The following is a 14,384-nucleotide window of genomic DNA, read 5'->3' as shown; positions in this document are numbered from 1 at the left end:
AAAAAAGCAATCAGTGCTTTTCTACGAAACCCGCCGAAACCCGACGAACCACGACGAAACCTGACAAAATATCCGACAAAGTTATGGGAACTAGGCAACAGTTGGGGGGGGGGGGGGGGGGGGGGGGGGGGTTCGTAAAAAAGACACACCGTTCTGTGCCTAGGGAAGCCGTCCGGAAGCCTAGGGAAGCCGCCCGGAGGTCATCTAAAGTGCCCCCATAGACGTTGAGTTTTGAAGCTGTGATATTGTCGTCTGGGTCGCTGTGACCCGATCCCTGCGTCAGTCGCAAATGATTTTTGTCCACACACGGTGAGGTATTACACACCGACCGTCACCGGTCCCAATTACGTTCAAGGTTACACATAGTTTTGTGTTTTGGTCCGTTATAATGTGGATGGCAATGTCGTAAGTTTCTTAGCCAAACGCACAGCACCTATTCCCGTCACCAACATTTGATATCATTTGATCTCTTCATCATCACCACAACTATACCACCATAATTGGAAACACAAGTGTGATGTCAAAAAACTGGTTCCAATCTCAATGCAAGTGTAAAACCATTATTCCGGAGGACTGGATACCTTGTGGAATTGATCTTCTGGTTTCAGATTGATGGCATCCTATTTTCTAGTCTAAATATATGCTGGTCGTCAATCAAAGATCCTCTTTCCTCGCTCTTTTCCGCCCCATAATCTTAAGAATCTGCCTACTATATACATCCTGCCACTAACTGAAACTAATAAAGTTGTGCACCTTATGATTCAATATGTAACCTTTTCATTATTAGGCCTCCAAAAAAAATCCCTTTATTCATCCCCATGGGGAAATTTGTCTTTAGGGTCCATTCCAAGGGAAGACTGGAACAACCCAGGCGTCAGCCGCAGAGCAGAGCCGCAAAGTGAGCTAGGACGAGGTGACTTGCTCAAGGCCTCACAGCGCGGCGGGTGATCGAACCCGGTACTTTATAGGTACGCTGCAAGGACTGTACCGCTGAGCCACGCTGTCCCATAAGGGACTGGTCAGATAACACTTCCCAGGAGTTTGGAACCGGAAGAGTAGTGTGCCATCATAATTTCATTGCCCTATTACGATCGAAACTATATTTTCTGTACTTCTTATTACTGCCTCCACCACCAATATATTTCAACCACATAATATTATCACTATCATACGGTAGGTGGATATTCATTTAGCACAGGGACCAACTCCCCCTCTCCTTCCAGCGCATCCTAAATCTTGACAGAAAGTGTTCTCAGAGGCCAGTTTTAATTCTTTCGGCGCCAGAAAAATTATAGATGTCGAGTGGATTTTAACAGGAGGGGACGAACACGATGAGAGCTGACCTTAAAAAGGACAATAATTCAAAACTAAGTAATATACACTGATCTAACTTATATGAAAGAAAATGGGTGTCTTGACCACTTTAATCCTGAGGTCAAATGAAAATATGAAGCAGACGCGAACAGTATCAAGTATTCCATCATAATAATATTATGTCTATTTTTGGTTTGTTCGGGCTAGAAGCTAGACAGATACAATGGGTACGATCTATATTACATTTCCATGTGCTCGAGGTCATTGGTCACATTGCAAAAAGTGTTCACATTTTAAGAATAACCAACGTTACAATCGGTCATTTAGCTCAGCATGATACATGGGTATGTTTACAACGTTCATAAACAAAGCAGCGTGTTTCGATATTGAGAAAACTCCAATCGTTGTACAGCAAAAATTCATGTGATCGATGAATAGGTTGGACGAAAACATGAATATAGATCGCTCCCATTGACAGTTTGCCGATAACGTTTAACTAAATATTTCCCAGGGCAACAATTATCACATCGATGGCATAAAAACGACAGTAATCTTAGCAGTAATATTAGTTGATGTTGTTAATCGGTGAAACTTATTTAAATTTTCTGTAAATCCGAATACCTTCATGTGATCAAGTGAATAATATCATAATGAATGCCACGATTTGCTAAAAAAAGCCAATCGGACAGCTCCTCACTCAGGAATTTCTATATTGATGTTTATACTGGACAGATAGAATTGAGGGTGTGGTCATAAGTTAAACCTGGGTATTATCCACCCGAAACCATCACATTCAAAGCATCAAAGGGGCAATAATAATACTTGATGTCATAAATAGATGAAAACTGTTGAAAATTTAGTGTAGATCTGAAATCCTTAAAGTAATTAAGTGAATACAAATAAATAATAATATGAAATTTAATTACAAAAACAGATCAAATGAACGTTTCGGCTTTCCCCTTATCTACAAAACAGGATGAATGAAACACCACAGATGACTTCCTGCTGCTGTCACTAATGATTTATACTTATACCGACATCCCTTATTTATTATTTTTTGTATTTATTTTCAATTCCATTGTATTTATTTTCCAACAAGTCTACACGTTTTTATATTTCACTTTCTAAACTGCATTACACAGTTCCTCTCCGCCTCCCCCTCTTTTCTCTTAATTAATTGCGCACCTTTTAGAAATATCTAGTATTCTATTTTAATGCGTGCGTCCTTACAAAAGAGCGCTACTAATTTCCTGCCAACCAATGTTTTGTTTATTCATCTTAACTACGCACTACCACATTATCTCATTCATCTGTGGTGTTTCAATGATGAAAAGGCTTAAAAGTTAACTACGAAAGGAAAAAAAAAAGAAATATTGAAAACGCATGGTCCTATTCATGTAAGATATTATATGACGCTAGCGGCTAATGAAAGCCAAATTGTAACATGCGATTAACACATAGATGAGAAAATCAATACACGTAAGACGCGATAAACCATGTGTACATTGGTTATACCTGGATACCTGGATACCTCTGTATAGAGCTTTTAGACTTGGTGTAGTCTCCTTCGCTCCTCCTCATCTATTAATGATTGGACCAATTTTTATAATTGAACTTGTTTCCTAGGGTGTTGCTTATCTCCAACTCTGCTTTGAATTTATTCAAATTTTGTGCTGATACTGTGGTTTCTTGCAGTTTATTCCAGTTATTTACAATTCTAGATGAAAAAAGTTCCTTCTTTCATTTGTTTTAAAACGTTCTTTTTTCAGTTTCTTGCTGTTTCCTCGTCTGAATGTTCTTGTTTGGTTTAAGGAATCCTGCCTCTACCCTATCTATTCCCTTTACTATTTTATATGTTTGGATCATATCTCCCCTTCTTCTCCTGTAATCTAAGGTCGGGAGATTTAATTCTTTCAATCTCTCACAGTAGGTTTTGTCTTTCAGGTGTCATCTATTTTACCTTTTGGTTACTCTATTTCGGAAGTTGTGGTAGATCTATAAATATGTTTAGAATGTGGGACATGTTTTTAATTCATAAAAAATCGAGTTTTTGGAGTAGAAAGATGGTTTTTGGTGACTTTTTCTAAAATAGTGAGTTTTACAACATCGTTAAAATCATACATCTCACAAACAAGGACTATTTCTGGAATTTGAGATTTCGTTTCTCTGGGGTGTGCCCCACCCCATAACATCCATGTAGAAAAAAAATGTGGAAACTCCCATTTCTTGGTTTGGGGTGTGAACACCCCCACTGTGTTTACTAAGGGAATAATGTTAAAATACTATAGTAGTAGTAAGCCTCGTAGTCCGAATGACGCTTGTGTGATTCGATGAGTATTGCTGCTCTCTCCATCCATGTTGTTAAATGTTTCCATTGGTCACCACAAGCACTATATTCTTCTTCTACTCCTTCCCCCTGTTTCTCCCTCTCCTCCTCCCCTTCCATCACATCCATCACATCCACCACTACCTCCTCCTCCTCCTCCTCCTCCTCCTCCTCCTCCTCCTCCTCCTTCTTCTTCTTCTTCTTCTTCTTCTTCTTCTTCTTCTTCTTCTTCTTTATTCACAATCTAATCTTCATATTCACCCCATCCTCGTCTTCGTCGCCCTCCTCGTCCTCTTCTTTTTCTCCTTGGTGTAATCAATTTTATTTCTTTATCCCCCCCCCCCCCCACCCCCCCAGATGATATAAACCTGGATTGATTTTTAATAATAATAATAATAATAATAATAATAATAATAATAATAATAATAATAATAATAATAATAGTAATAATAATAATAATAATAATAATAATAATAATAATAATAATAATAATAATAATAATAATAATAATAATAATCTTTATTGTCCAAATAGGCAATTATTGTTAGGTTACAGCTGCTCTTGTAATAGGCGAAAAAAATAATTAAAATAGTGGTAATAATGATGATGATGATGATGATGATGATGATAAAAATAATAATAATAATAATAATAATAATAATAATAATAATAATAATAATAATAATATATAATAATAATAATAATAATAATAATAATAAGAAGAAGAAGAAGAAGCAGAAGAAGAAGAAGAAGAAGAAGAAGAAGAAGAAGAAGAAGAAGAAGAAGAAGAAGAAGAAATCGGTTTTAAGCCAGAATTGTTTAGAAGCTAAATAATATAAGATTTGGATTTAGTTCATATGATGAATTCTTGGGGAGGGTGACAATAGTTTCTATACGTACGAAAAGCTACACATTTATATAGCTGATTATTTCAATTTGAAATTTTCTTATCAGCATCTGGTTCAAACCGACATAAAACCAGTTGGGAGCCGAGGGTCACATTTGGCCATGGGAAATTGCTCTTGCTCCATCACTCGTGCATGATTTTAACTCTCTTTTTCTGAATCTTTGGAACTGGTGTTGTTTTGACCTTCCTATCAATTGGCTGTTTGTAATCGTTATCTGACGCACTTTTTCAGCGCTGGTGTAATCACATTTTTGTGAACCAGCCCTCCGACTACCAATTGGGACTTTCTTGTCATATCGTTCTTTTCCACCGACGTGCTAGGTGCGGATATTTGAGTTGAAACCTCTCTCTTGTCAAGGCTAGCACTATGCAAAATTTCTCTCAAATTTGATACCTGCCTTAGCCTGCTGTCATATTATTACAACAAAATTTCCACGAACTCACATCGTCATAACAATATCAATCACCAACATCAATCACCACAAGAACAACAAACAGTGATACGATACCTTTTCAAAAGCGGTGAATAGGTAATCGGCTAATTGAGACATTGATCAAACCACCGCAATAAATATTCTAATTTTTTAAAACACGAACATTCTGTCTCGTGTTGATTTTTAGCGCATCACGTCAGTATGGCCTTGTGTCACACCAAACGAGAAGCAGAAAAATCAACTTTATGCCGAAATACATAATGAGAACTACAAAAATTGCGTGTTATTAATTCGATAAATTATCTGTATTCATCTTGTGACAAAAAATTAGGCAAATTCAATTTTCTGTTTCTGGTACAGAACGGAGGATAAATAATAAATTTGATCCATTCTATAGACTCTCAGCCTTCGGAACCTACAGGATAAGTATAGAGTGATGGGGGGGGGGGGGGGGGGGGGGGTACCTGAACCAGGGGATCGTAATAATTTATAATTTAAAAAGGTTAAAATGGAAAGTTTTCGGATGGAAACAGTACTGTGCTGTTTCCATTGGAAGCCTTTCCATTTTCTCCTTTTATTTAGTATTTTAACCTGAAGGATCGGACATCGGGATACTAATGGCGACTATTAGAAAATATTGGCGAGAAAGTGATGAACACCTTGCAGAAATAGAGGAATCGCCAACATACTGTCAGTGACAGATGCATTTGGTGCTACACTGCTCAGCCATGATAATAAACGGAACCTTTGAAAATATCAAATTTCATTTGTTATTGCGCAATAGTATGCTGGAGCTGAAGCCATTAAAAGGAAAACAACCTGGGTCCAATCACTTCTATAAAATACATACTTTTCTTGGCCGTAATTATAGCCCGATTCATGGAAGAAGATAGACTGTGTACTGTGTACGTATTCCGCGTCTGTATGTATGCAAGGACATGTCTTAATGAAGGCTCGGTTAAACGAAATTTATCATTCTCACTTTGCCATGTATACGGGATGCTGTGGAACGAAACCACTGAAGTCAACGACAATAACATAAGAATAAGATTAAATTATGTCCTGAATCGTTGACAAAAGATTAACCATATCTCTTCGAAATTCGATTTGACTCCAACTTCCTATAGATAGAATGGCTTGGCCAAGGAGTTCACAACATTGCCATCCGGAAATATAACGGACCAACACACAAACTCTGTGTAACCATGAACTTTTATAGTCTGGTTAATACAGTTTAGTGAGAACAACTCACAAACGCGGATGACAAAAACAATAACAAAGGCCTGAGTGACGTCATCTGCATACTATCTATAGAATTGTACTTTTTTACTAGCAGAGCAGTGTCAGCAATGCGATTTGGGCTTCATTGAATACCGAGTCGCATGGCTATAATATATCACACTAAACGGTCAGGTCTATAAAAAGCAGCGATATATTACATTTATATTATAATAGGCTATGTCCTTTTCTGTCTATATGGTCTTGTGGTATGACTTTCGGATCGGAAGGTCCTGGGTTCGAGCCTCGCTCGGCGCATTGTTGAGTACTTGGAGAAGGCTCTTTACTTTCTCTGGCCGTACTCAGGTGTAAAATGAGTACCTGGCCGTTAAGAGCGTTGTCTCTGTCGGAATAAATAATAGGTGTCATGTCTCGTCCTAAATGTCAAACGTTTCTGTTGACCAGGGACCCCTTGTGTAAAGCGCTTTGAGCACGTTTAGTGGATATTGCGATATATATAACTCTAAAAAAAGCTCAAAGCTCAATCCATGATTTAAAAGACAGTCCGTCTCGCCATTGTAGGGTTAAAAGTATACAACCCGAGATCGAGCTCATGGTAGCCAAGACCATTTATTGCAAAGAATGCCAAATGGGATAAAATGCTAAATTTTATTTTGCACAATGTTAACATGTAGTACGGAAGAGTAAAAAAAAAAAAACCTTCTGTTTTCTTTATAAGTATGTTGACATTGTAAAAGCTGCCACATTAATTCTCAAAAATCCATACAAAAATGTATATTCGCCTTTCTGTAATTTTCGACTTAATGTCAGGATTAAAAAAAAAAAATTCTTGCCGTAGGCCTTATCGGGTCTTAAGGCCCGACGACTTTCTAATTTCACATAGGGGCAACAATTGATACGACGTAGTTAGTACCTAATGGATTTAGTAATCAATTATTTAGAAGATAAATATAAGTGCCAATCAATACCTTTAAAAATAATAATTAAATTAAGCCCTTCCGCCATTTCATCATAAGATATCGTCGCCTAGGCATTCAACGAAGGAATATAGATAATCATAATTTAGAAACAAATTGTCTGGTGTCAACGGGAATCACCCATGCTATCCAAATGAGCAAATTCGGGGTTAATAATCTTGCCCAAGGAAAAAAAAACGAAAATGCCTGAAGCAGGACTAGAACCCGGGACCTTCCGGGTCACAGTGCAATGCTTTTACCAATCGGCCAAATCAATGCTTATAAACAATGTAAAGGAATTAACACGCACTCAAACATACAAGTTATTTAAGAGTATTTATAAAAAAATCGTATCCTGACGATACGTCTATTATGCGTTGAAAATTGAAAAATCTTAAAATCTTAATGTATTTATAAAGCTATTTTGAACGAAGTTATGCGGTGGAAAATCGTTATAAAAAACACGAATTTTGAGATTTAGTATTGTGTAGAGTTATTTTGGTATTTATAGGGGTAATGGACTGCTGTTCCTTAAACAAACTCACTCAGATACAGTAAAAAGGCATTGTTCCAAGACAAACCTTTATGATACATCAAGCAAATATATATGCCTGTTAACGCAACATTATCATAATATACGATAAAGTCATTAGTGTATGTCACTCTTGGATAATCGAATCTTGTAAAGTCAAACTATACACGGTAGGATATTGCCCAACTTTCGTGTGAAGTCCGGATTATTAACATGACACTATCCGTCCTTACGTATTACAAATAATATTGCAAAATATTTCCCTTCACATCGGATACATATTTTAACAGTCTATTTAAATCTTTATATTCGTATATTACAAAAGTTTTAAAGGTTAAAAAGCGATTGCAAGACGTTAGGTAATTATAGTGTCTTGAAAAGGAAGAAGGTACACAACAAAGACAGAAAGATTATACTTTGTGCCTAGCCTATGACTATCAGAGTTCTCAAATATTGGAACACAACCAGGTGATTCATGATTCATTTTACATTTAAAGATAAAACGGATAAAAAGGATACAACATTGTTTCTGGGGGCCCCTGGTACCTCATCCTACGCTTTGCCGACGATATCAGAGGCTATAATAATCTTTTATCAAGTAATTTTTATCCCCTAATTACATCGGGTTAAGAAAACTTCATTCATTCTATCGTTAGTTAACAATCAGCTATGTCTGTCCAGACGGCCTTTGACTTTGAGTGTGTGTGACAAATCCTACGTTAGATTGTTTTAAAATCTATTGGTTTATTATTGTAGTCAATAATTCTTTAATACCGTGTGTAGTTTTGAGGTTTTTTTTAGTCACCGGACTCTGTTATCTCTCAAAGGAAATCTGCGTCTGAGGACAGCTATGGCGCTGAATAACCAATATGCCAAGGTTGTATTACTCTTGACAGTGGCGTGTGTGGTGTCGTTATGGATTTACCAGAGAAAAAGGTAAGATTTATCATGGTCGACGAGTAGATACTTTTATTTGCAGTTCTGATAACCCAAATTGTTATTGGTTCATTGTTGTAATGGAAATACTCTGAACCCAACACCATCTTTTTTATAGATCTGTTTTGGAGACTGTAATTATTTTTTGTAATACATCAAGGTGTGGAAATGCCAGTATTTGTGACATTAAGAAATTGATTGGATAATTGATAAGGATACTCATCCAATTTCAAATGTGGAAGAACTGTTCAAGACATTTTGTCTTCGTAAACTGGAGAAAGTTATGAAGGATGGGGATATATATATATATATATATATATATATATATATATATATATATATATATATTATATATATATATGTATAGTCGCCATAAATTCTTAACTTTATATTTATACATTTTTATGCATGCCACGTCTGTAAACGAATTTCCATTTTTGGATGAATAAAGTATATTATTATATTATTATTACAATACTGTCCATTAAAACAATATTAAATATTTCTCACAATTGCCAGTATTTGTGACATTAAGAAATTGATTGGATACAAACTACAAATATGTTCATCTAGGCTACGGTGGAGGTGGCGGTCGCAATGGGAGCATAATAGAACCACAAAAGCGACGTCACTAGTTCCCCGTTTCGTCGTTTCGTTTTTAGAGAGCGCAGATAATAACCACATGGATGTCCTCAATTCGCTTCATGAGAGGTTCCAAACCAAATGCAAAAAAAATAATATAACATGTAGGACAAGAAGTGATGCTTGTTAAGCAATATTTAATATTACATTTAATTTCATAGAGACAACGCTTTTACCGACCGGCTACTCATCTTCCACAAAAAGCGAGGTGAAAATATTATGATAGCGTAGTGACTAAGTGTCTTAGTATAGTACAAGGATGGCGTGATGTCTTGGTATATATTTTATCACATCGCTCTTCTTTTGGATTTTTTTCAATATTTATCATTGTCCAAGATGAAAGAGTGTTTGAGTAGTGCGGAGCGGTCCCAATCATGTTTAAGGACCGCGGTTCTACGATTCCTGGGAAATGAGAACCGCAATGACCGGTTCCGGTTCCGGTTCCAAGAGCCGTTTTTTTTTTCGACATTGGATATTCACAAGGCATCGTTGGGACCGCCAAACGATGGGAACCGTGCCTGCGGTAGATGGCAGTAAAACCGCTGAGTGTAAGTGAGAGCGGAGAAGGCTTGTTGCCTCAAAACATAAAAATTGTGCTATAACACTAACCATTAAGCATGTGTGTGTATGTATGTATGTATGTATGTATGTATGTATGTATGTATGTATGTATGTATGTATGTATGTATGTATGTATGTATGTATGTATGTATGTATGTATGTGTGTGTGTGTGTGCGAAGATTGATGGAGCGGGTCAGGTCAATGTTAGGGAGTGAAAGGAAAAGGGATTGTTAATATATTTTGTGTCTGTGGCATGCTGAATCAAAATTATGGGAAGAGTTTGTTTAGATTTGATTCTTTTTTCCTCTCCATTCCTTTTTTTTCTCTTTTTTGTACGGCATGTGGTCTTGTCGTATGACACTCGCTTTCGGATCGGAAGGTCCTGGGTTCGAGCCTCGCTCGGCGCATAGTTGAGTCCTTGGAAAAGACTCTATACTCATATTCTCTCACCGTATTCAGGTTTAATATGAGTACATGGCAGTCAAAAGTGTTGGTTCTGTCGGAAAAATTGTAATATCGCCTAACAGGTGTCATGTCTCGTTCTACATGCTACGTGTTGCTGTTGGTCAGGGACCCTTTGTAAATCGCTTTGAGCACATTTAGTGGATATTGCGCTATATAAAAGCTCAAGGTTTTTTGTTGTTTAAAAAATATATTTCTACCTTTGGGTCGGACGCCAGTCAATCGCAAAGTACTTTTCGCCAGATCTAACAGATCTAGCTACCCATTCACTGCTGAGTAGACAGGGAGATCAGAAAAAATCTCGACTGCACCCGGGATCGATCTCTGTCCCTTTGCTTGTGAAGCGAGTGCTCTATCAACTGTGAGCTATCGGGGCCCCGAAATATTCTATTGGGGTTTTTAATAATACAGACGTTATAACTGTTATTTTGGAGGAAAGATATATGTGAAACTCATATTGTTTGATTAGGGGAGACCTTCCATAAGCTACTACATCCCAAGTCTTCTTCCGATTTGTATTTTCACCGTTGATCTTTTGTCATATGGTTATTTATTCAATTTGTCATCATATAGAAGCATTTTAAAGTCTATAGTACAAACCTTTATAGATGAGTCTAAGTTTAAACTTTCCTAATACGACCATTGTTTTGATCATCCTCGGCCGCCTTTGTATTTTGTGCAAGAGCAATATCGAGTAGCGTATTTATAACAGTACTTGGGTGGCTAAATACAAAAAAAAAAAAACAGTACATAAACGTTTACTTAACGTTTTGTTGAAAACAAAAAAATAAATAAAAAAATGAATGTTTCGGTCCTTGGGACCGGTCATCAGCACGGCACTAATTATGAGTGTCTACACAAAAACCATTTATAAGGAATAAACATTCAATGTTTTTGTTTATTCATCTTAACGAAAATATTGAATGTTTTTGTTTATTCGTCTTAACAACGCCACTACCACATTATCTCATTCGTCTGTAGTGTTTCATTCATCCTGATTTGTTGATAAAGGGGAAACGCGAAATGTCCATTTTATCTGTTTTCGTATATTAAATTGAAGCTTATATTCAATTTCACATTGTTATTTATTTCTTCGAGCTTCGAGCGGCAACATTTCCATAATTGGGTTGAGTTGGATTCAACATTTGTCTGTTTCCTCTCAGTGTTTATTATCTGGCGGCTTTATCAGGTAGCTTCTTGGTGTGTCTGCAGATCTGATAACAGTTGCAGGGCTCCATAAACGTGTGGTTGTGTTTTATATGTTGACTTGGACTTGTTTATTTTCTCTCAATTGGGGGAGGTCTTGTGTTCCTCTATCGTAGTATGTTTTTTGTTGTTGTTGTCGCCTTATCAGTTGTTCTTTGACTTTGTTATTGATGCCTCTTTTTGGATTGGGAGGAAGCCTTCAACTGGTCTGCAAAGTTTTTCTTGAGCTTTTGATCTTTTTTTTATACAGCGCAATATCCACTAAACGTGCTCAAATTGCTTTACAAAGGGTTCCTAGCTAACAGCAACACGTAACATTAGAACGAGACATGACGCCTGTAATGCGATATTACACTTTTTCCGACAGAGACAACGCTGTTAACGGCCAAGTAATCATTTTACACTTGAGTACGGTTAGAAAATGTAAATAAAGACCCTTTTCCAAGGACTCAACTGAGCAGAGCGAGGCTCAAACACAAGGACCTTCAGATCCGAAATCGAGTGTCATACTACAAGACCACACAGCCGCACATACAGTACTTTTATGGCTCATGTGTGGAATCGGTCACATCCAAAAAACAGCGGATAATAGCGCTCTTTCAATATTGATATATCTTTTTTTTTTTCTGCATCAGATAGGCTCTTGCTGGCAAAAGCGATGGGCTTTCCGTCTTGAAATGTGGCTGCTCAGGGCAAATAATTCTGACTGAGGGTCAGTTCCTACTACATTTGATATTTTGGACAGTTCATAACAAACTGTGCCATTCTTTCTATAAATCCGTTTTTCTGAAGAGAGTGAAAACTGGATGTAATGTGTTTGAAGTCCCATTGTTTACTGAACGTTGCAAATTCGTCGCTTGTGAACGGTGTGAGTCAGAAATCAGGACGTTTGGGACGCCATGAACTGCCATAGTGGACTTGATGAGCCTGATTACCCCTTCGACAATCAGTGCGTTGAGAGTCTTGACAAAAGACAACTTAGTAAAATAGTCTGCAACAAGTAGGAGCTTTTGACTATCCCATTCTAAAATGTATGTTGAAATTTTTTCAAAAGGCCTTTCTGGTATTTTGTGGGACATTACATGCTCTCTATTTTGGGTGTTTGAACGTGATTGCCAAATTTTGCAAGTAATTACCTTATTTTTTTATATATACGAGTATATTGATATACCACACCAGTAAATACTATTTCTGGCTCTCAAAATTGATTTCTCCTGTCCGAGGTGCGGTTCATGTTTCTTGTGTCAAGATTTTTTTCTGCACTTTCCTTGGGATGACAATTTCTTCTTCATGTAGTAGTACATCATCTTTCATAGAAAAAGTTTCTGTCAAGAACCAGTATTTTTTGATGGACTTTTGCTGATCGAGGCCACCCAAATGTTACAAAATGGCATATTTTAGACATTTCCTCATCGGTTTTGTTTTGTTTCTTTTCTCAGTTCTTCTAATTTCTCGTGTGATATATTGATTGTGTGGAACATATCATCCAATTCTATTTCATCTCCATGTCGTGGACTGTGTCTTGAAAGGAAATCAGCAAAGATCGTGTCTTTTCCTTGTTTGTATTTGATCTGACACCCATAGGACTGAATGCAAAGGAACATCCTTTGTAGTCTTGGAGGTACTTTTGAGATGTCTTTCTAGATTATGTTTTCCAAACGCTTGTGATCTGACAGTACTTCTATGTCTTTACCATAGATATATGTGTGGAATCGCTCACATAAAAAAACAAAACAACGGATAACAGCGCTCTTTCAATATTGGCATACCTTTTTTTCTGGATCAGATAGGCTCTTGCTGGCGAAAGAGATGGGGTTTCCTTCTTGGGCTGCTCCCAGCCCCTGGACGGAGCTGTCAACCTCAATTGTTGTTGGTTTCCAACTGGTCGTAGTATCTGACGGTAAAAGAGGGGACAATAAAAAAAAAGCAAGTTCAATTACTTACATGGCAATAGGCATTACATTTTACACACATGGTAATAGTTAGACTTCATTTACAAAATAGAAGTCATGAGAGATCTTGTTGTTGTTGGTTGTGGTGGTGATGGTGGTGTTATCACTAATTCAGGGACCTTTGAGCACGCACTCCTCCTTCCATTGCAATTCAGTTGTAGGACGAGGTCTTTTTCAATTCATTCTGTTGTATTGTAAAAAAGTGTTTTCTATATTTGGGAGTGGAGTGAAAAGAGGTTAGAAAAAATTCTCCTTCTAATGGCTCAACTGCACCGCCCACAGCGGAACCCGAACACGTGACTTTCAAATTACTTGCCGAGTGCCATCCCCTTGACCATAAAGCCACACATTTAGTCAGTTGAGACCTATTGCCCCACTTTTGCAAACAAGGCATCGAAAAACGAAATTTTGGTGTAAAATATGAAAATGGAATTATAACGAAAGTCATTTCGTGAACTGAAAAAGCTTGATTTTTGTAATTCTAGATATCTGGATTGTTGCTTCGATTTTTTAGCATAAATGTCATCCTCACATAATGCTTTTTGAGACATTTGTTCTCATTCTATAATATCTGTTAATTAAATTATATCTTTCCTATCTTCATGACAGTATATTTGCATTACCACCATTCAAAAATGCGTTTGATGTCATGAAAGAAAAACTAGAGCATGTGACACCGGCAGAGATAGACCTACGATTTTACCTAAAAACAACAGACTTGTGCAAAGATTTAAACCGGTCCAACCCCAAAACTATTGATGAATGGAAGAAGGAATTACATAGTGGAAGATTAAAACTGATCCCTCTTTTCAAATCCAACGAATACGTTTATCCTTGGGAAAAGGATTACCTGAGTAACCCGCCCCTGAAAAATCTAAGCGACTTGCCTGACCTTGAACTTTCTAGGGTTTGGTAT

At 37.1% G+C, this 14,384-nt stretch overlaps 1 protein-coding gene across 2 annotated transcripts in view; it reads left to right on the top strand.

Annotated features, from left to right (window-relative positions):
* The first annotated feature begins 2,558 nt into the window (after positions 1–2,558).
* Positions 2,559–14,384, top strand: part of LOC144970437 (NXPE family member 1-like) — a 32,660-nt gene continuing 20,834 nt past the window's right edge. Inside the window, exons 1-3 of one of the 2 annotated variants that reach the window (XR_013644957.1) lie at positions 2,559–2,711; positions 8,536–8,644; positions 14,078–14,384. The exon at positions 14,078–14,384 is cut by the window's right edge and continues 255 nt beyond it. Coding sequence is in view for 1 of the 2 variants with exons in the window: in XM_078910072.1 (XP_078766198.1) it covers positions 8,559–8,644; positions 14,078–14,384 (393 nt within the window). In the remaining variant the exon portion in view is untranslated. The remainder of the gene's footprint in view (positions 2,712–8,535; positions 8,645–14,077) is intronic. The other variant, XM_078910072.1, reaches the window with a different exon arrangement.

Source organism: Berghia stephanieae, chromosome 4, assembly GCF_034508935.2.
Source record: "Berghia stephanieae isolate SIO BIC M18660-M18661 chromosome 4, UCSD_Bste_1.3, whole genome shotgun sequence".
Lineage (NCBI taxonomy): Eukaryota > Metazoa > Mollusca > Gastropoda > Nudibranchia > Aeolidiidae > Berghia > Berghia stephanieae.
This window is presented reverse-complemented; position numbering and strand designations above follow the sequence as displayed.